At 51.5% G+C, this 23,335-nt stretch overlaps 1 protein-coding gene across 1 annotated transcript in view; it reads right to left on the minus strand.

Annotated features, from left to right (window-relative positions):
• Nucleotides 1-23,335, minus strand: part of TBC1D22A (TBC1 domain family member 22A) — a 275,779-nt gene that overhangs the window by 149,287 nt on the left and 103,157 nt on the right. The window contains exon 8 of the mRNA XM_081059292.1: nucleotides 17,558-17,672. Within this exon, the coding sequence (XP_080915418.1) occupies nucleotides 17,558-17,672 (115 nt within the window). The remainder of the gene's footprint in view (nucleotides 1-17,557; nucleotides 17,673-23,335) is intronic.

Raw genomic sequence — 23,335 nt, forward strand, 5'->3', positions numbered from 1 at the left:
GCGAGAAGGAAAACTGAAAGCATTGTCTCTGTTTTGCAGACAGTGAGTCTAGGGCAGGGAAGCAAATGGTGGGGAGGCCCAAGGCTGTGTGTGCAGAACATGAAAACCGGAAAACCGCTAGGCTGGTAGTGCACACAAATACGCACGCAGGCTCGCACACCGCACAACTAACCCACACCCTACATACGAGGAATGTGAGTGAGCCAAATATCCCTAGACAGAGAGCAAAAGAACTAAAACTCCACATATGAACCAGAGAGAAACAGCAGGGCGCTGCAGTGGGCAGCTCTGCCATTGCTCCTGCCTTTTCACAGACACAGCGCCCAGAAGAGGCAGGAGGCGTAGAGGGGCCTTCTCTGCATGATCAGCATTCACGCTGACTCTCCCGTCGTCTGCGCATGTCTGCAAGCACTATTACACTGAATAAAAGCGGCCCCTCTCTCACCTCCTCGGTCCCGTGATTTCAATGAGCCCACATAGGAAATGAGGAACAGAAGCTCGGAGAACAGAGCTGGCTCTGACCCCTGCAGGAGGCAGGAAAGCAGGAGCCAGTGGCCACACCTGGCCACCTGCCCCCAGGGCAGTCCTGCATTTCCTGGTGGACACAAAGACCTGGAAAAGGGCCCCAAGCATCCTCCCAAGGAGGAGACAGCAAAGACAGCACCGCTGGGTGCTTGGGGTGTCTGACAGGCAACGCGAAAGGTTCACGTCCAAGACCACGCTCCTGATGTCCCGCCAAGGCCCCCCACCCCCACCTCCACCCCCACCGGTCTTCCCAGGCAGCGGCGATTCCCCCTTCTCGTTAGTGAGGGCCAACCGTGGGATCACCCTCAGCCACTCGCTCACACCTCATCCAACCCATCCATCAGCAAACCCTTTTAGGCCTGTTTCTAACCAGTCAGACCAACCACCGATTGCTACCACCCTGCTCCAAGCCACCACCGCCACCTGGATTAGCTCAGGGACCTGACCAGTCTCCCTGAATCCACCCAGCTGTTCCCTTCCATCTGTCCTCAGCACGTTCCCCAAGTGACCCTTAACAAGTGAAGGCACGTTAACCCTCTCCTTAGAAGCCTGTCTTCCCGATGAGAAGCCAACATCCTCCTAATGGCTCACACGTCCTATAGGACCTGGGCCATCACCGCTGGCATGTCACCTCTCTGGTCACGTGAGCCTCCGCTCGGGCCCTCAGGTTGGCTGGACCTTAGGGCCACCTCAGAGTGTTCATTCTCACTCCAAACATCAGATGAAATGACTGACTCACTGAGTAGATGTACTTTACAAACAGGTGTGTCCTCACCTCTCACTGAGGTTTGCAGATGGGCCAGGTGAGAGAACCTGGGACTCATGGCTCCATCTCATACTCCCTCCAGGGCACCTGCTCCCCCAGTGAACCGGGGACAAACCGCTCACATTATCTAAGCAGTGTGACGTGTGTGCACGCGCGTGCATGTGTGCATGTGTGCTCACATATGTCTGTGTCTGCCCAGTGCATGGGGCTGAATCTGCACACAGGAAACAAGACCGGACGTGCGGCTCCTGAACGTTCTGACGTCTACAGCCCATATGTGCCTGCCTGTGTTTGGTGGCGCCCGCAGGACGAAACTGCTTCCACGGCCAAAGGTGCAGTCTGCATCTGTCTCCTCTTAGCAGCAGGAAGGGCTCTGTTTAAATGACTATTCTTCCTTCCCCCTTGAGAAGTTGCAGCTTCAGCCCCACAAGGACAAAGGCCACAGAGAGGAGACACCTCTACGCTGCATCGAAGGGTTCCGAAGCCAGCGGAGCACAAACCACCCTGCAGAACAGCCTGGCACAGCGGTTACAGGCCAGCGCAGAGCAGGAGTTAGAAAGTCACAGTGAGGGCGACGAGCAAAGCGGTGCCACGCCCAAGGCAGGGTGGGGAGGCCTGTCCGCGTGGGAAAATCCTGAAGGGGCAGGAAGAATGAGGACACGGGCAGTGTCATGGTCACACGCTCACTCCAGAGTTCCTTAAAAACACCTGCTACTGTTTCTTCATCAAAGTCTGCTCTGGAGTGGAGCTACCTAAAAGGAAAGGAAAAGCACGGCTGTCACCTTGTCCATTTGAGAGCTAGAGCGCAAATGGAGGGCTTTCCTGCTTAAGAGCTTTGATTTCTTGTCTTCTCTCTTTCACTTCACTTTATTTGGAGATGAGCAGTCTCTGGTTTTCTTTGCTTGATTTTGCCCATCTCTCCTGCTCATCTCTGATATTCTAACCCTCCAAAGGCACGTTTCCTACACACCTCCCTTAAGAAGAGTGTCGTCCCTGTCTCTCAACTGCCACTAAAAGACGAAGTTATCAGGTGAGAGCAGGATTCTAAAAGCCCTGGTAATTTCTGCATCTCTCTTGAGAAGAAGGAGCTAAAGGATCAGGTCTCACAAGTTAGCCCAGAATGGAGGGTCATGGCGGAATCACCTGACCGAAGAGCCAAGCTGTTGGACAGGCTGAGAATGCAGAGGGCCAGCCTGTCATCATGACCTCGGGCCATGTTCCTTGGGCACAAGACCCCAGCCCACCCCCCAAGCCTGATATAGCTCAATCTATGGACCTCAGATGTAGGTATCCAGAGATAGACATGGTTAGAGATATCGAGAGGGAAGGGAGTGGAGGGGAGAGGAGGGGAGGGGGGGGGAGGGAAAGGAGGGAAGGGGGGAGAAGAGGAGGTTACACCCACAGGGTGGAGTCAACATATGAACAAAAGCAGGACATGCAACATACAGATTTGCAGACAAGTGCTGAACACCAGCCATGGCCTCCACGAGGCCCTGAAATATGCTGAAACCTAAACAACGGTGACAACACTGTGACCTGGACAAGCATTGAGGACCTGGACTCCGGGCGAGTCTCTGGGCACCTGCAGCTCGAGCCCTTACTTCCGCACCTGTAAGAGGAGGACAGAGGATGGGATGCCCCGGGGGCCCGACCACCCGTGACACAGGAGGGCGGGGCGTAACCTCAGGACCAGGACCACCCAGTGGCGGTGCTCTGAGGACCACGGCTTCCAGCCGGCACTTACCATCCAGTTCACACACATGACTAAGCCGAGTGAATGACACGGACCCGAGTGAAGACACCACACAACAAAGCAGCCCTGAGAAAATGGGGACTGGGGACAACCCGCTGATGGGCGAATTGCCCCTCCTGCAAGGGCACATGCCCTCCTGCCCACCACAGTGATGGGACTGCATCCCTCTGAGACGCCACACAGGCCCACAGCACTGACACCTAGTCCAGACGTGCCCCGGCTGTGCCCTAACTCCTCACCGAGTCCCCTGACCCCGCAGGCCTCCACCACGGCCTCTGCCTGGCCGGCCCCAGAGGCCCTCGGCCTTATACCCTCGGTTGGACGCCAGCTCCTCTCGAGGAAGGCCGCGGTTCAAAACACCGCCCAAGAAAATGACTCCACCCCCACACTGCACCAAAAACAGGTCGAGGAGAGGGCACAGCTTCACTCTCGCCCAAGCCCCTGGGGAATCATCTGCCAACACAACAGGACAGGGAGGGCGCTGCGGGGAAACCTCTAGTGAGGGTCTCAGAGCGCACCCCACCAGCCGAGCCCATGCTCAGGGCGAGCTGGAGCGAGGGGCCCAGGGCTCAGTCCTGGGGGGTGTCTCGCTAACAGGGGAGCAGGTGCTGACTGCTCACTGGAGCACATCCGTCCCCAAGTGAAACTGCCGGGGACACCTCGCACCGCATCAAAGCGAGCCCCAAGCTTGCCGCCCGCGAGCCTCCCTGTGCACGTGCCGAGCGCTTGTCTGGACAGCAGTCTGGTGACACCTTTGTCCATGGATCTGAGTGCTGTCATCCGCTCTTCATCAGACTTTCCAGTCTCAAAACTCCCATCTGACCAGGTAAGAAGGGAGAGAGTCCTCCCACAGGCCTGCCTGAACTGCAAAGGGATGGGGACACCAGGCCTGCGCGTCAGGGACACTGGTCTTCGGCCCCAGGGCTCACTGGCCACACTCGGTCTTGTGCGACAAGCGTCTGTCTGCTCTGGACGCTCCCTCTTCTTTCGCAGACCGGGAGGGGAACATTGTTTAGAGTGAAGCGTCCACAATTCAGTGGCCCGAGCAGGGACCCACTACCCAGGCTGGCCTGAGAGGACAGTGGCTACAGAGCACGAGCTGAGGCTAGCCCGTCTGGCAGAGAAAATGAACCTCAATGCAGCTGCTGGATTAGATTCAACCCAAACACTCCCCGCCCTCACTTTCGGGGGGGCGGACACACCTCTAAGGGGTGAAATGAGGGAGAAGGGTTGGTACTGCACCGAGCCGCTAACAAAGCTGCCCTGCCAACCAGGTAGCAGTCCAGAGAAAGGCAGTGGTGCTGTAACCATGATGAAATCGTCCTCCGTCCTGGGTCTCCCTCCTGCCCTTCTGAGTAGCAGAGCAGGTTCTAATGGGAGCGGACAACGTTATCAGTCAGACAGGACACTCACTTCAACCAATGAGCACAGACAAGCTATTCACGTCCTTGCGTCTCACCTCCTCCTGTTCAGGGCACTGCCAGAGCCCACGGGGCAAGCCCGACCACTCACGGAGGGCAAGAGGCAGGATTTCACCAGTAAGGACCATGCAGACGGGAACCCCACCATGTCTCTGCCCTGTGCCCACCAACAGGCAAAGGGTGGAAGGAGGATGCTGAGTGAGAACCAGAGCCAGGGCACACGCAGTGGCCTGGAGGTACTGACACCAGCCATGTGGGTACACACGTTCCCCCTCGAGACGCCAGCAGCACAGAGGGAGAAGAGGGAGACGGCCGGGGCGGGGGACCTGGCAGGTAGGCAGGTGGGTAGGCAGGTAGGTAGGCAGGCAGGTAGGCAGGCGGGTAGGAAGGTAAGTAGGCAGGTGGGTAGGCAGGTAGGTAGGAAGGAGGGTAGGAAGGTAAGTAGGCAGGTGGGTAGGCAGGTGGGTAGGCAGGTAGGTAGGAAAGCAGGTAGGCAGGTAGGTAGGAAGGAGGGTAGGCAGGCAGGCGGGTGGGCAGGCGGGTAGGAAGGTAAGTAGGCAGGTAGGTAGGCAGGCGGGTAGGCAGGTAGGTAGGAAAGCAGGTAGGCAGGTAGGTAGGAAGGAGGGTAGGCAGGCAGGCGGGTGGGCAGGCGGGTAGGAAGGTAAGTAGGCAGGTAGGTAGGCAGGCAGGCAGGCGGGTAGGCAGGCAGGCGGGTGGGCAGGCGGGTAGGCAGGTAGGTAGGCAGGTAGATAGACTGGCCAATGGATCGATGATCGATAAACAGGTCAGGCAGAACACACGAGCAGCAGAGGGGAGGAGCGGTTTACTCTCCCTTTTTGATCACAACCCCGCTGGGTCCCGGTGAGCAGCACGCTCTGTACTCTGTCCTTACGTCCTTGACACGGAACACCTACAGCCTCCACTATGAGAAACTCTCATCCTGAGCAGGTTTCTGCTCAGTCAGATAGGCTGCAACTTTGTGTCATGTGAAGAGAAGCCACCAAGCTGCTCTCTGCCCTGGCTGGGGATTGCTGGGCCAGGGGCCTTTGCAGGCCCGCCCCTCGGGCTTCTGAGGAGTGGGCTCTGGGCTCCTCAGTTACCGAGAAGGACAGCAGGGAGGCCAGGCCGCAGGCGCTCACACACCGATCGCGAGAGCACAGCTCCCTTCGGAGGACATGTCTCTCCTCATAATTACGTTAATTGCAATTAGCTCTCTCCTCCTCCACAATTCTTCTGCCCTGACACCTGTGCAGTCCTCTGGCATCTGTTCAACGCCATTTCCCACTGCTATGGGCACCCCAGTTCCCTCTCCACTGCGCCCCAGAAACAGGGTGCTTTGCCACCTGCAGGCCCAGGTAAGGGCACCTGTGCACTCTACTTCCACTGATTGACCGACCCCGAATCTTCAGAACAGCATTAATCTCTCCTATTCAGCCCTGAAGTAAACTTACCGGTGATAGATACTTCATTTTTTCCTCGTAATTCATTCACCCTTAAGGAAAAGTCTCATAAGTAATTAAATTGCCTTTCCTTTCTGTGTGGGACAGATCTGTTTAGAACAGCAAAGTCACCGGAAGCACGAGGTCTGAGCAGGATGCCTCTGGGAGGCCGACGGTTTCCTGACGAGCTGCTGGAAGAGCACTCCTGGGGTGACGCTGACGGGCTGCACAGAGTCTACGCACAGGGGTTTGCAGGCGCCCTCCGGACCCCACACGGCTCTTAACTTCAGGGTGTCGGAATCCTTCTTGGATACTGCTCAGCTCTGATTACTGAAGCAAAACCTTAGATGGCTGACATTAAGGGCACAGCTAAGCGGCCGAAATGGGGGGCCAGAGTCACCATTCCTAGTTACCCATGACAGAGTCCTCAAAACGTCCCCAAAGAAATAAACAGCAGTGGTGAAGCTTGGGGCCTTCAGGAGTCAAGAAGCATCTTTATAAAGAATGGAAAAAACACCTCAAGACAAAGTGAAGACAAAAAAGTCACACACAAAAAGATGGCTCCGTTCTGGTACTTCATGGGGACAGCAGACAGGGCGGCCCGATTTCCAAACAAAGGAAAGGACGACGAAACGTGGCATGTGGACTTCTCCCTGGCCTGGAGTCCACCCTGCGGGCAGGCCCCATGACCCTGACCACTTTGTTAGCTTAATGGGCTTCGCTTCCCAGGTGTCATCTGGGACTCCTTTAAGGGTTAAACACACATAAAGCGCTGTTTTTATGTATGGGCATTTCTGCTAAAACAATTAACTCCAGGTCTCATTTCCTTCCTGGGAGAGGGAAGAAGAAAGAGAAAGGCACCACCTTCAAGTCAACTTACCACAGCACTAGTTTTGAAATTTGAAAAGCCAGCTGGCTACCAGCCAAGCACACAGCCCCGGCCAGCGAGGACGTGGCCCACCTGGAGCCCGCTCCATCCATCCGAGCACCAACTCCCAGGGGCTCCGAGTCCGCCGGCCGTCAGCCCCTGCCCTGAATTCAGAAGGTCTGTGAGCTCTCTCGGCCATGCACCGACTGGGAAACAAGACCCAGGACCATCACTGCTCTCAGGAGTCCAGCCACAGCAGAGGCGGTGCAGAGCTCCTTCCGTCCGTCTGTCACTGACTTGCACTGACTCAAACCCCCATTTCTACAAGGCTCTCAGATACCCCAGGGGACCACCAAGATTCTCCTCACTGGCAGCTCCAAGAACCCAGAGCATTCCAGGGAAAATAATCACCATCTGTCATCTGAATCCAACAGACCCTTTTCATTTTTATGTATTTTAAGTCATTTGACAAATAATTTATAGAATGAAGACTAAAGTGAGGGTAAAGAACAACTTTGTTAGAAACTTCCCCCCACATTTTCCTGGTTACAGGTTCATCTCTGGAAGTTCCTAGTTTGTCAGGACTTCTGGTTCTTCATGCACTTGCATTGTCCAAACAATCCATTCTAGATTTCACATATATTTCTCGTAAGTTTCTACTTGTTACCTCTAGCTCTTCTATTTGTTTTCAGAATGCAATCCTTTTGGAATTGTGGCGTACAATTTGGATGAAGCGAGGGCAGCCATCTTCTCTGCTACAGAACTGTGAAGGATTTTCGTTTGTATGAACACCAGTGATGCTGATGGAACAAGCCCGTGATTTTTCATTTCTACATCTTCCTCTTCACCCCTTCCAATCGTCGCCTCTTGAACACACACCTGCTTCCAGCATTGACCATTTATCTCCAAGTTGGAGCCATAGCATCATGAGAGATGAAAGAATACTGCCATGTATCTTCTTAGCAGAAAGGGATGGACCATGTTCTTGTCACAAAACACTATGGGATGAAGTCTTCCCTGTTGAATGACTACTTGGATGAGAAACGTGTTTCCTTCACATCCTGAGAACTGTCGTTCCCTCACTGATGCCTGAGTTAGAGAATATTCATCGAAGGTATTGTCAGCTGAAGACTCAGTGAGAAGCTGCTTATATGATCAGTTTCACCATCATCTTTAGTATCGCCAGAGCAGCTCCCATCTCACTTTCTGATCTAACAGGCCAAAGTCTTCCTCTGCCGGTTTTCCTCTCTTTGTCATTATGAGTGGAAAATAAAGAATTCTAAATTCTCTACTGTGTTCAATAAAAGCTTAAAAAAATAAAAACAAACAAAAAGATGATAAAAGTGTCTCCAGACTTCTTTTATATCTTCTTGAAAGGTAATGGAATCATTTAGAAAACACAATAAGGACACTAAAGGATCGTGTAAGAGGGATGGTTTCTTTCACTATTAAGCAATTCTTCTAGATCAAGGGTGTCCAAACTTTTTTCAACGTTTTTCACCAAGGGCCATATGCGGTAAAATACACAAACAGCCAGGCCACTCACTCGAGGTGAAGTACGTATTGCCTCACCTGGTTTATTTAAGTAAACTAAATATATTTTTGAAATTTGCCGCGGGCCAACTAACAATGGATCATGGGCTTGGGTGTCCAAACCCGTGGGCCGCAGTTTGGACACCCCTGTTCTAGATGATCCAACTCTTTTTTAAAATCTCTTGTTTCAGTCTTTTTTTAACCATAGTTAGAAATAACTGATGAGTAATGACAAAAATAATTCCTAGGAAAGTAATATTGCAATGTCTTAATAGACAGAAAAGTTAAGACCGTTAAGATCTGACAACATACCTTATAAAAAGATCCAATCAACCTAATGGTAGTTATAAGATAGAATGAATCTTATTCTATTTTGTAAAAATAAGTCGATTTTCTCCTTGATCTTTGAAGAACAGAATGAAAGTCATCCAGGGAAGTTCTTCTATTCCTATTTGTTGAGTGTTTTTATCATGAAAGGGTGTAGAAGGTTGTCAAATGCTTTTACTGCATCAATTGAAATGATGATGTGGTTTTTGTCCATTATTCTGTTAATACAGTGTATTACACCAACCTTGCATTTCTAGGATAAACCCCATTTGTCATGCATAATCCTTTTACTCTGTTGTTACATTCAGTTTACTAGTATTTAATTGAAAATTGTTACATTTATCTTCATACGGGATATTAGTCTGTGGTTTTCTTTCCTTGTGATGTCATTGTATTGTTTTGGTATCAAGATAATTCTGGCCTCATAGAATTAACTGAAAATTGTTCCCTCCATTCTATTTTTAGAAGAGTCTGTGAAGGAGTGGTGTTCTTGGTTAAATGTTTGGTAGACTTCACCAAAGAAGTCATCTGGTCCTAGGCTTTTGTTTGTGGAAAGTTTTTAAATTACTAAATCAATCTCTTATATACCTTGCTCTTATATACAAGGTCAGACAATTAAGTTCGCAAACTCATCCTAGAAAAAGCGCTACATACCTCATTACTGAATATCACTATGGTCACCTTTGAAGTACTCCCTTGGGAAGCTATGCACCAACAACAGTGCCTAGTTCACCCTTCAAAGCAATTTTGGAGCTCTTTTTCTGGAATGGCCATCAGAGCTGTCGTCATGTTACCCTTGATGTCCTGAATGTCATCAAAATGTCTTCCTTTCAATATTTCCTTTATCTTTGGGTAAAGAAAGAAGTCATTGGAGGTGTTCAGGTGAGTAGGGAGGGTGTTCCAATGCAGTTATTTGTTTACTGGCTAAAAACTCCCTCAGAGGGGCCGGCCTGGTGGCTCAGGCGGTTAGAGCTCCACGCTCCTAACTCCAAAGGCTGCCGGTTCGATTCCCACATGGGCCAGAGGGCTCTCAACCACAAGGTTGCCAGTTCAATTCCTCGAGTCCAGCAAGGAATGGTGGGCTCCGCCCCCTGCAACTAAGATTGAACACGGCACCTTGAGCTGAGCTGCTGCTGAGCTCCCGGATGGCTCAGTTGGTTGGAGCGCATCCTCTCAACCACAAGGTTGCCGGTTCAACTCCCTCAAGGGATAGTGGGCTGCACCCCCTGCAACTAGCAACAGCAACTGGACCTGGAGCTGAGCTGCGCCCTCCACAACTAAGACTGAAAGGACAACAACTTGAAACTGAACGGCACCCTCCACAACTAAGATTGAAAGGACAACAACTTGACTTGGAAAAAAGGCCTGGAAGTACACACTGTTCCCCAATAAAGTCCTGTTCCCCTTAAAAAAAAAAAAAAAAACATGAAAAAAAAAACAAAAACTCACTCAGAGACAGTGCTGTGTGAGCTGGTGCATTGTCGTGATGCAAGAGTCATGAATTGGCGAAAAGTTCAGGTCGTCTAACTTTTTCACGCAGCCTTTTCAGCACTTCCAAATAGTAAACTTGGTGATCTGTTTGTCAAGTTGGTACAAATTCATAATAAATAATCCCTCTGATATCAAAAAAGGTTAGCAACGTTGTTGCAGTGAGTTCATGAACTTAACTGTCAGACATCGTATATCCATATAGATATTGATATTGATAGATTAATACATACATATACAAATACATATATTGAAAGAGATTTAAGGAACAGGCTTACACAATTATGGAGATTGGCAAGTCTGAAATTTATAGGACAAGCCAGCAGGCTGGAAACTCAGGCAGGGTTTCTATGTCTTAATGAGAATTTCTTCTTCCTCAGAAAATCTCAGTTTTTATTCTTAAGGCCTTCAACTGATTAGATGAGGCCCACCCATACTGTGCAGGGTAACTTGCTTTACTCAAAAACTACTACTTTAAATGTTAATCACGTGTAAAATGTACCTTCACAGCAGTATCTAGACTGGTGGTTGACCAAACAAGTGAGCACCAGAGCTTCAAGTTGATATAAAATTAATCATCACAGATAATTTGTGTCTAGGAATATCTCTATTTCATCTACATTATCTAATTTGGAGAGCTGTTCATAGCATTCCATCAATGCTTTTGATTTCAGTAATTTGAGCCTTCTCTCTTTCCCTCCTAGGCTGGTCTCGCTAAAGGTCTGTCAATTTTGTTGACAGCTTTGAAGAACCAACTTCAGTTTGGATACATTTTTCTGTCCTTTTTCTCTTTTTTGTTTCATTACTTCTGTTCCAGTCTTTATTTCCTTCCAGCTGGCTGTTTTGGCTTCAATTTGTCCTTCCTTTTCTAGTTTCTGAAATTGAAAAGTTACTGATTTGAGATGTTCTTTTTAATACAACTATGACTTTCTCTTGGAGCACTGCTTTAGCTGCATCCCTAAGTTTTGGTATGCTGTATTTTCACTTTCATTCATATCAAAGTAACTTCTAATCTTCCTTGTAATTTCTTCTCTGACACATTGCTTATTTATGGTTGTGTTTTGAAATTTTGAAATGGACACATACATGTCCATTTCTTCAACTGTCCCGTTATTTATATCTAACTTAATGTCACTGTGGTCAGAAAACATACTTTGCACGACGTCCATATTTTCAAATGCACTCAGGCTTGTTTTATGGCCTAGCAAGCATAGTCTGTCCTGGAGACTATTCTACATGAACTTGAGAAGAACATGTACCCTGCTGCTGTTGGGCGCAGTGCTCTGCAGACGTCCGTTCAGTCTAGCAGGTTTTCAATTTGTTTATTCAGTCTTTTTCTAGTTCCTTGTTGATATTCTGCCTAGTTTTCCTACCTGTTATTGGAAGTAGTGTGTCACGACAACTTTGGAAGATGCTAATATATTAAACAAAAAGCAGTATTAAAATGTGCATGCAGGGCCGGCCAGGTAGCTCAGGTGGTTGGAGCGCTGTGCTCCTAACGCCAAGGTCACGGGTTCAATTCCCACATGGGCCAGTGGGCTGCGCCCTCTAAAGCTAAGATTGTGAACAACAGTTCTCCCCGGAGCTGGGCTGCCGTGAGCAGCCAGAGGTCAGCTACCGCATGCTGCCGTGGGCTACCATGTGCTACCAGGAGCGGCCGGTGGCCAGCGTGAGCGGCCGGCAGTCGACGAGAGCTGCCGTGAGCCGCTGTGAGAGGCCAACCGCTGACCGACTGCCTCAGCCGTGGGGAGCGCAAGGCCCATCACACCAGCATAGGCCGGGGAGCTGTGTCCTACACAACTAGACGGAGAAACACGGGGTTCGGGGGGAGGGAGGCGGAAGAAGGGGAGAAAAAATGTGCATGCAAATTATGATTGCTACCATGTGAAAAAAGTGCACTGACAAAAGGCCAGAAGGAAATTAGCAAAATGCTCCAGTGACAGCTTCTGGGATGCAGAGCTATCCTGTTATTGAATTTGCCAATAATAAGTCCATTTCTTTCCATCACAATGTCTGGAAACAGAAAACATGACCACATAATCTCCAGCTCTGATCCACTAGCATTCCCAGGGCCCTCTGCTCTCCGCTTCCCCCACAAGGAACTAGAACTGCACAGGAAACCGCTGGGCTCCAATGCTCTGGTTTCTTAGTGCTTCTGAGATTAAGTGTGGACCACAAAGCGTGTACACGCGTGACGAGGGCCGCTCAAGGGAGCCACACATTCAGCAGCCCTGGGTCGTGAAACACATGGAAAACATGACGTGCAATGAGGTGAAAGCTAAATGCAAACCAGGACAGTCAAAACAATTTCTAAAGCTGTAATTTGTCAATGAGAACCTGGCGGTGGCTCTTCTCTTGCTCCCGGTCCCTTGAAGCCCAATTTGTACTCCGATAATGGCAATGGGCGAGAGAATGACTGTGCTGCGAACACTGGGCTCCCAGCAAATGTCCTGGTTTATTTCTCCTGTGTGTCCCAGCTGGTTGCGGGCTTTACGGCCCCCGCCTACCACACACGGAGTACGGCTCCAGCACACGGCCATCTCCACAAACTGCAAGCGAAAATGTCTTCCCTGGGCAAAATTAACATGTTTAAAAACAACCCATGGTCTTGAGATTCTGACTTCCACACAGGGCTATAAAAATAAATATTCTTACTGTCCGGAAGTAAATGCATTGTTTATTCCAGTCCCTTTCCATATTTGCTTCTAAGAGTAATTATTTTAAGAGCAAAGGACTTCAAAGCACATCAATCATAGCTTACACGTGCCGATGAGAAGCAGCTGTAGAATACCCCTCATCTTCCCCAACAGTCATGGTCCTGCCTCCCGAGTGGCCCCAACATAGTCAGTCATCCTGCTGTGGGTCCAAAGTGCCCTGTCAGAACTGTTTCTAGATTTAAATAGCACAGAGGAAGTAGAGGAAAAAGTGGGGGGGATGATGCTTCCTCGTTTTTCACTTTGCTGAAAATACTTAAACTGAAACATAATCCTCTGCTGAAATTGTGCGATTCAAGGTGACAGAATAATGGTTCTTAATTTTAAATCAAATTTAACATTGTTAAAAGGAATATGTTTGAAAAATACAGGCTTTACTTAAAAATTACACCATGCCTGGGGGTAAAACAAAACCTAAAACAATCCAACAACAGTGGAATGGTTTCATGAATTATGCTACATTATCTCAACAGAACACTGTGTGCAGGAGGTAAAAACGATCTTTACAAAGATCTCCTAATAATACCAGGAAAAGCTTGTGCTACAAGGTTAAATGGGGAAAAGCACAAAACAGAATTTCATACATAATATGCTTTTAACTACGTAAATAAAATGCACAGGGGTGATAAAAGACCTAGAGGAAAGACATCAGAACAGCTGTTCCCTGAGTGCCAGCGTGGGCCTGCACCCCATCTTCTGATGGGTGCACACACGGGCCCCAATGCAGAGCACAGGCGGCAAAAGGCAGCGCAGGCTCAAGGCTGAGCAGTCCTTCCTTCCAGTCCAAATCTGGATACTGGGACCCACATGCTCTTAGAGAGAGAGGAACACACTGAAACGGATTCTGCTTTCCAGCCAGCAGCCCGGAGAAGAGGCTCAGGCTGGCTCAGAGGTCTGGCCACGGGCAGGACAGGTGGCGACGGCTCACCATACGGTCACCTGAAAGGCTGATATCATGAGTCCATTCCGAGGCACCAAAATGGAGCCCAAGTAGACGCAAGACTGTCGCCAAGCCCTTCCACAGGTAGGTTGACTATGGGATGGAGAGCATGGCGGCCTTTCCCCAGCCCTCCCTGCGTGGCGGGCAGAGAGGTTCGTAATGAAAGGAACGGCTGCGGAGAGAAGAGACATAAATAAATGTGTTCTCAGCAGTGGGACTGTCCAGCCCTTCAGACAGACTAAAGTTTCCAATTTCTCCATACTGAGCAAGTATTCCCATTAGAAAAGCCATGCGGTCCAACTGTACAACACACACACACCTTCAGCAGGATCACGCTTGACACGGGGCATGCGCACTGAGCTTCCCTGCGCAGAGCGTGGCACACGCGAGGATGCGGACAAATCGGAACCCTCCTGCATGGCTGCTGGCAGGAGTGTGACATGGTACAGCCGCTCTGGAAAACAGCTGGCAGCTCCTCAAAAGGTTACACAGAGTTTCATGTGACCCAGTGATTCCACTCCTGCGTGTTTCCCCAAAAATAAGACCTAGCCAGACAATCAGCTCTAATGCATCTTAGCATCATTATTCATAATAACCAAAAAGTAGAAAGAACCCAAATGTCCATCAATGGGTAATGAGAATATGGTATGTCCATATAAGGACATGTTATTTGGCCCTAAAAGGGACTGAAGTGCTGGTAATTTAATGCTACAACATGGATGGCCCTTGAAAACATCACACTAAGTGAAAGCAGCCAGTCTCGAAAGACCCCATACTGTATGATGCGGAAAGTAGATTCGTGATTGCCAGGGGCTGGCAGGGGAGGGATGGAGTGGAAAGGGGAGGGACCACTATTGGGCGGGTACACGATTTCTTTTTAGGATGATGGAAATATTCCAGAATTAAACTATGGCGATGGTTACACTACTGGGTGAAAATTCTAAAAACCACTGAATTTTTCACTCCAAGTGGGTGAATTTTATGGCATGTAAATTATATCTCAATAAAGCTATTCTCTAAGTAGTACCAGTAACTTGGGTGGAGGTCAGGAGGGGTGGGAAACCAGGAAACCAGGCCGACTGGACACTGACAACCCCTGAAGCCAGATGAGGTGCCTGGGGCCTCACCACACCATCCTGTTCACTTCGTATGTGAGAACTTTCCGTAATAAAAAGTTCTTTCAAGTAAAGGTGCGAGGGTGGCTGAAATGGGGGAGGGGTCAAAAGGTACAAACTTCCAGTAAAATACTTAAGTATGGGGGGTGTGATGTACAGCATGGCAACTACAGTTAATGTTACTGTTTTATATAGTTGAAAGCTGGTAAGAGGATAGATCTTGAAAGTTCTCATCACAAGAAAAAAACTTGTAATTATGTACGGTGACAGAGGTTAGCTGGTGATCATTTTACAATGTATACAACTATCAAATCAGTATGCAGTACACCTGAAACTAATACAATGTTGTGCCAATTATGCCTCGATAAAAAAATAAAGTCATTAAAGCTGTGCGAGGCCTGTGGCCCATCTCTCCACCCTTCCGCATGCACGACTCCCGTGCTGCCATTCCTGCAGAAAGGGCACTCGCTCTGGCAGAGCAGACTTGCCACCATCCTCCCTCCCATCTCTGGCAGGTCACCACTAACGTGCACACTGCCAAACCCTTTGGCAATTTCCAGGTGGCAGCACTGATCTCTCCTTGAAAGTGTGCCCTTCATTTTGGTGACACCTTTTTCCTGCCTGTAGAACCACTGCTCTGCTTCCTTCCTATGACCCACCATGGTTCCCCTTGGGGACACACATGGCCTTCCTTCCCTGTCTCCTCTGCTCTAGGAGACGTGCTCTTCCGGCCCCCTTTGCAGCCAGGGGTGGGGTGGGGGTCAATGAGGGAAAGTGGGGAAGGCTTATGAAAATGGGCACATTCAACTGACATGCCGTCTGGCCTCTGCCCTGTGCCCTGCACACCTCCCTCTTTCCATACCTAGACACAGCCCCGCAGGAGGCACACAGACCTGCCATTTTACGGGCAGGAAAGCCACAGGCTAAGACAATGAAGGGACACGATACAACTACGAGGCAACAGCAACAGCTCCGGGACACTGTTCATCCCCAAGCCCAGGTCATGAATGCGGCTCATGGGGGCCGAGCCCCGTTTGAAGCCAGGCAGTCGGGCTGATGCAGAGCTGTGTCTCTAGCCTCAGGGTCCATGGTGACCCACCCCAGCAGCGCAGGCATCTGAACGACCGACGCCAGACTCCTTCACAGACAGCCACACGCCTCCAGGCAGGACGGCCACGGTTCTCAGCCCGGGAGCCTAACTCAGCCAAGCCTGGGAGAGCCCGGACACCCGGCAATCACAGGACCGGCCCTCGCCCACTGCACGGTCCCAGGGCGGTGCCCACTCCCAGGATGACCAGACCCAAACAGCGCAGCCGCCTCCCAGCTCCGTCCACCTGGCATCCTACTCGCGCCAGCAGCCGTCTCTCAGAACAAGTGCCACGCTCACGTCCCTTTGCCCCATCTTGCAATCACCCCAGCAAACATTCCAATCGCCTGGGTCTCACGACGGAACTCGGTGGCAAAGTCATCAAGACAAACTTATTTACCACATTAATTAAGTGGTCTATTTAACATGGAATATCAATTCTCTAATCACATCTCAGTTGAACTTCTTGTTTCAATTAACAACTCTGAAGTCCACTGACAGCGGTCCTACTGTTCTAGGGCCATTAAGAACGTTTCCATTATCTGTCACAGGAGGGGCTGAGAAGCAGAAAGAGAAAGGCTCTGGGGAGCCGGCCTATCCCCAGCTTCAGCTATAACCAGGGAATGAGCAGCACAGGCCCTCATTAGTTGCTTAGCAATGAAAAGCCCTCCTATGAAACCCTAAGTGGAAACAAAGTGTGAGAGAGGTTGCAGCACAATGCACTGAATCCACTTCTCGGCCTGGAGGAAACCCAGTCTCCCCAGGCGCAGTGACAGGCCCCCCAAGGCCGACTGGAGACTCTCCTGGCTAAAAACAAACGAACACCATGGATGGAAGGCTCAGATGATGACACATTAAAACTTAGCTTTAAATAAAAACATCACAACTAAAGAGGAAAGCCCAGTCTTTGGGATTTGATTTTTATTCACAGATGAATTAAAAAGTAGATCCCTTGCTTATATTACCAGACTTTTTTTAAATGTAAAATACGTTCAAAACATAGAAAGATGTATTACAGTGGCTGCCGCGACACAAATGGAAGAAAACACGGGCGGTAAAGAGACGCAGCACAACCCAGCCGAAACCTCCATTAAACCAATTACTCTGCATGTAATTAATATTCCCATAAAGTGAAATGTTACTAGTGTATCAAAAGCAGAAAGGTGATGAAATGCTGCCGAAATGCAATTAAAGGAGATTGTTTCTACCGTGTAAGCAAAACATTCAACTAATATTCTATAACCTTAACCTCAGCCATTTAAATCCAAGCCGCTAAAGCCAGAGCTCAGACGGCCATCAGAATGAAACTACACTCCCCAAATGTACGTTATACTTCTCTTCATACATTAAAAACAAGACATTAAGAACCATAAGTGCGTCTCAGTGACTTCAGTAGTTGAGCACATGATGTAAAGACGTTTGAAAGCTGGCATCAGTGAGGAAACTATTCTCCTCTGTTGTTAGCCATCATTAACGACATTAAACTTGAGGCCGGTGTCAGTGTTGGTACAACTCGGCATACTGAGGCCACTGAAGCTCACGGTCAGTGCTGTGGGAAGGAAAAGCAGGACGTGCTCTTACCTATGTGTTCGCAAATGAAGACGACAAAGAAAGGAGTGACCAGGTCATTTATCCCCTGCACATATCCACTGGCGGGGTGACGGATGGCCCAGATAAACAATATCCTTTCAAAAATCTGTAAGAAAAGTGAACAAACAAGTGGTGAAGCAAAAAGCAAACACATCAGAAACTTTCAAATGCATGCGTTCTTTTATTTAAAACACATAGTATCAATAGTTTTCACTGTGGCTAGTATTAAAATACAAATATAATCAGTTGCTGCTTAACTTTTTCATAAAATTCCAATTATTTTCTTTTTTATGACATACAAGCAGCAATACACACTGTTTCCCCAACCCCTGGGCTCCGTGCCACCACACGAGCTGGCTCTGACACCAGCTGCTCTCTGCCCCGCCAGGCCCCTTGGATACTGAGTGTACATGGCTGCCTGGCACCTGGTCTATGGGTGAACATTCCTGAGGAGAGGTGGGGGGAAGGAGGGAGAAGGGAAAGGGGAGGGAGGGAGCGATGGGTTAGGAGAGGGATGGGGAGGTGGGTGGGTGGATGGGTGGATGGTCGGATGGATGGACGGATGGATGGACGGATGGATGGACGGATGGATGGACGGATGGACGGCCCAAGGGACGTACAGACGTAGGACGGACAGATACGGGTGCATGGACACATGAGGATGAATGGGTGGATGGCTGGAAGGAAGGATGGATGGGAGGCTAGGGAGGTGGCTGGATGGATGGGGAGACGCTCTGAATTTCCCTCATAAGGTAAACAGACTTTTTCTTTGAATTGAGAGATAACTGACATACAACATTATACTAGTTTCAGGTGTCCAATGCAATGATTCAATATTTGTATATATTGTGAAATGACCACCACATGTCTAGTTGCCATGCGCCACCACACGCTGTATTGTTTTCCTTGTGATGACTCAAGATCCCTAGCAGCTCTCAAACAGGCAATACAGTCTCACTAACTGTCGTCACCATGCTGTACGTCACACCCCAGGACTTACTAATTTTATTTGGACCGGCTTCATGCACCCACCCTCCAGAACTGACAAACACCAGTCTGTTTTCTGTACCTCTGAGCTCGGGTGTTTTTTGTTTTTTTTAAACATGTTTTCTAACCACTAAGAAGCAGTCACCATCCGGGAAACACACTCAAGCACCTTCTTCCCACCACCACGCTCTCCCCGGCCATGACCGTGGGAGCGACGTCAGCCTCCTCCTTCCTTGCGAAGCTCACATCCAGTGGACCACCACTCAGGCCCGCCCGCCCACTCTCCTCCGGCTCTGCTCAGACAGCTGGCTAGTTCACCGCGGTGCACACAGTTCCATCACGCGGACCCCCTGCGCGACGCCCGGCTGAAAGGCCCCGCACGGCCCGCCCAATGGGGCCCAGTGCACAGCACAGCACCCTGACCTCCCTTAGGGGTCCCTGCCTCGCGGACCCCACCCGCACCCCCACCCACACCACGTTCTAGCAGCAGGCGTCTCTGCCCGCCAGGCTGTCACCTGCTAACGACCGCTGCCTAAAAGCCTTCCCAACCGTCCTTCCCGAGCTTTCAGATTCACTTCAGGCGCTGCCCCTCAGGGCGGCTGCTGCCAAAGGCTCCCTCCCCCCCACGTCCTGCTCTGTGAGCCTGGTCCCCAGGGGCAATGCCCTACAGAGCTTTCCTGCGGCCCTAGGGGTTCGCCCACCAGCTCCCGCCTGGCTGTGGGCTCCCTGCTGCCCCTGGGCCTCCCGCCACCAAGGCTGGCAGTGCAGGCCTGCCCAGAGCTGAGGCCAGATGACATCCTTCCCAAACAAGCCACCCTCGCAAAAGCCATTGTGTTTGTCCCCGAGGAGGGCAGTGCCTTCCTGCGTGGCCCACATCCCTGACTGCCACTGAGCTGTAGTGTAGGCGCCCCCCACCCCCAGTCAGCACCAAGTCCGGCAGGGGTGCTGGAGGGGCCTGCGCCCAGGGCCCACAGCCGCCCGCAGCGTCCGCTGTGCTTTTCCGAAGGAACAAAATCTTCAGGCGGGCACCTCCCCCCACGCAGCACCCGTAACCACGGGCGCCCGATAAGTACCTGCTGAATAATAACACTCATGTGGATATGTCCGTACACATCCTTCATTTTAAGTCAACAGCTTTCTAGCGAGAAATGAATATGTTAAACTTGACCGAAAGACCAAACTCACTCAGCAATGCGGCCCCATTAAGCATTTCTCGTGTGTAAACACTGAGCGGTGGATGACGCGCCAGCATCGGGCACGTCACCCCGCTGAAGCTGGAGGCTGGGCTCGCAGCCAGCACGGGGACACCTCGGTTGGCCAAGAGGACAGACGAGGAGGCAGGTAACTCGCTCTCTGGGGGCCCAGCCTCTCAGCCACGAGGCAGAAACACAGCAGCCACGGCCCTGCCGGGTCCCCTGGCCACCAGCAAAGCCCCAGAGACAGTGGCAATTTGGTACAGACGCCTTTGCCGGCTTGACCCAGGGAGGCTTCCTGCCCATGTGGGTCTCAGGAGGGAGTGTTTTGTGATTCCCAGGCCACGGAAGGTCTGCGAACGCTGCCGGGGAGACCGGGTGGCGTGGGCTCCGGGCTCAGGCCACGGCAGACTTCTCTGAATCCAGAGCAAGCCGAGCCAGGTGCCACCTGAGTCTCCCCTGGGCAGCTGAAGTGGGCGCTCCAGGGCAGATCTGACGTAGATGAGGGTGACGAAGGCGGGGAGGAGGCGGCCACGCCTCAGGCAGTAAACACACGAGCACGTGGACAGCACTGTTCACAGGACAGCACAGGACCTGACCGTTACCTTCTGATCCCCCGGCCAAGCCGCTGAACAGGCTTCAGCCTACCCCGCCTTCCAGAAGCTCGGGGCCAGCCCAGACATTAACACTCTTGAAAGAGTGTATTTATATTGCTTTGGGGGAAAATTTAGCAGCCAGACTTCCTATTAATTAGGGAAAGCTATCACTCAGTTCAAGTTATTTAGATTTAACTCTCCTTGATCACTCTCAATAACCTGAAAATTACATTTTTAAGACTTTAATCCTAGCAACATGTAAATATAAAGGGACAGGTAGTTCAAACATAAAACAAAAATGGCTTTTAAAGATGCAGGCCGGCTGAAGTGGTGAAAAGAGCATGTCCCATGGAGGATTAGTGACACGCAGCGCACAGCCTGGCTCTCCCACTACCGAGAAGCACGCTGTGGGGCCATGGCGCCCTGAGCCAGTCCTCAGACAGTCGTAGAGACAGCTGTGACTCCTGAATGCCACGGGCACTGAGGCAGCCTCCAAAGACAGCCGGCTTCAGCCACTCCTCCGGGTCCACTGCTACCAGCCGAGTGGCTGTCGTCCCACGGATAGTCCACTGTGACAGCCTCCGAGCTGGTCTCCCCGCGCAGCCCCTGGACTCCACATCCCACAGAGCAGCAGAGGGAGCTGCTCAACCGTAAGGACATCAGGTCACACAGGCTGTCCCTGTGGCTTCCCAGGACATAAGGACACAGTGCCGGCTGCTGGCCACAACCCCAAGGTGCTGGACCTGCCGCTCCCTTCCTCATTCCATCATCTGCACGGGTCCTCTCACCAGACCCACCGCTGTGTCCCTACCTCAGGGCCTTGGCACGCTCTTCAGCCTGGGATGCCCAGCTCCCGCACTTCCCCTGGCTCCCAGGATTCTAGAACAAGAGCTTGTTCAAAGGCCGCCTCCTGAGAGACAGACACCTCCCTTTATCACCCCATCTCGAGCGGCATCCCTCTTCCATGCCCACGGCTCTTACCCTGACGAAGGGTCTTCCTCCATCTCATTCGCTGGGGTGCCCTCAGTCCTGGCATGTCACAGGCATGGAGAACTCCAGAACCCTCTGAATGGAGGTGCACATGACCCAGGTCCCCTCCGCCCCTCAATTTCAGCCTCCCTTTCCTGTTCCCCGAGCTCTGCGCCACGGGGAGCCCGGGACCGTCCCGTTCAGCTGCTCACTCGGACAGACAGCGCCTGGCTGGATGCTGCATTTCTGACCAGCTTTTCCCATTGCTTCTCTATCAAGTGACGTTGAAGACCCGGTCCTCAGAGGCCAACCCGTGGGGACCTCAGGCCCCTCCCTGCTGAGAGGGGACGTGGACTGAGAGGAGGGTGGGAGGCTTCGGAGAGAGGTCAACAGGGCTGTGAAGGACGAGGAGGACTTGTCCTGAAGAAGGAGAGGAGAGAAGCCTGACACGGGCGAGGCCAGTGGACGGCACGGAGCTGGAACCACTCGTACGTGCGCTGAGAGCGGAGCAGTCATGTTCGCGGACGACCAGCTCGCACACATGGAGAGTTTCTATGTTTATCGCGGAAAAGATTCTCCTCTTTCCAAGCCACAGTCAAGGACGGCATGGGGAGAACCTGCGGGTGAACCTGAGCAAAGCACTCAGGTCGCCCATCAGCATGGAGCCAGCTCATGGAGGAGAAGAGTCTAAACATCCCCAGGAACGAGCCTCCTGCGGGCTGCCTGCAAACCACCTGCCCGGCTCCGGGCAGCAGACAGCGGAACGCAGCCCCTCCTGCAATTCCAAGTGCTCGCCCACTAAGGGCCACCCCTCGTCGCCCCACATGGCCCTGCCCTTCACCTTGACGTTCACCTGGGGAAGCACTCAGTCCTTCTTACGGTGGCATCGTAACGCGGCACCGAGAACCCCTCGTCTTCTTGCTAGTATTTCCCTTCAGCAGCTATTCACTTAGAAAATAAGAAAACTCCGATGATTTAGAAAGGGGGAAGAAAAGGTCAATAGCTTGCTTCAGTTTCCTTCAGCCTCTCTTCCTGCTGTCAGTAAACTGGCCTGCCACTCTGGGGGCACAGCAGGAAGCCACCATGGCTCTGCCCCCTACAGGCCACCTGCAGGTCCCAGCCCCCCAGCCTCGGCGGCATCTAGCGCAGCCGAGGACCACCCACCACCCACAGAACACATGCAGCCACCCACCTAAGGCGGCCGGCAGACGCCTATCTCATAAAAGGTGACATACAGATCAGCCTTGCCTAGACTCCGAGGATAAAACTCTCCATTAATTGCACCCGGAAGAAAAGATGCCATGTAAAGAGAAGGGCTGATGACACTGGACCGTGAATCCAGAAGGACAGAGGAGAAGCCTGAGTCCTGACCCGCCTGAGAAGGGCCTGCGGGAACCCTCAAGGCAGCAGGGACCCCAGCGCCCAGCCCAGGCTGCCACGGTTCACTCACGGCCCCGGCCACCCCGAGGCTCCCTCACCCCAGCCCCCCATCCTAGTGCTGCCCCGCGCGTGCCCGCCGTGAGCCGTCCAGTAGCCCCAGCGTCCAGGCTCCTCTGCCAGCTCCCATCCCACACTCCGAGCGCTCGTACAGGACTCTGGGCTGGCGGCCCGGGAGGCAGGGCTGCTGCCGGAGGCCGGTGCGGACCTGACTTCATCGGCTGCTGGGTAGGCTGCGAGTGATCGGCCGCCGGCACAGGCCAGACTGTGTGGCTGTGACGGGGGGCCGCCCGCTCAGGGTGCAGGTCTCGTTTGTTTATTTTCACTCTGCATCTTTTGTCTTAAATCGGTGCATAGGAGTTTGCTCTGTGTTTTGAAATCACAAAAACTAGCACCAATTCCCGTCCAAGTCACTAAGCATCATTACGAAACTCCTCCCAAATCATCTGATGAGGTACCGGGCCCAGGGGCGCCACAGCCTCCCTGTGGGGAGTGAAAGCTCCAGACCTCATGACCTCGGCTCATTTCATACCAAGGTCTCTGAAGACCTGACTTAAGATGTTTCCATCTTAGCACGCTGTCACTGG

The sequence above is a fragment of the Rhinolophus hipposideros genome (assembly GCF_964194185.1).
Source record: "Rhinolophus hipposideros genome assembly, chromosome: 9".
Classification (NCBI taxonomy): Eukaryota; Metazoa; Chordata; class Mammalia; order Chiroptera; family Rhinolophidae; genus Rhinolophus; species Rhinolophus hipposideros.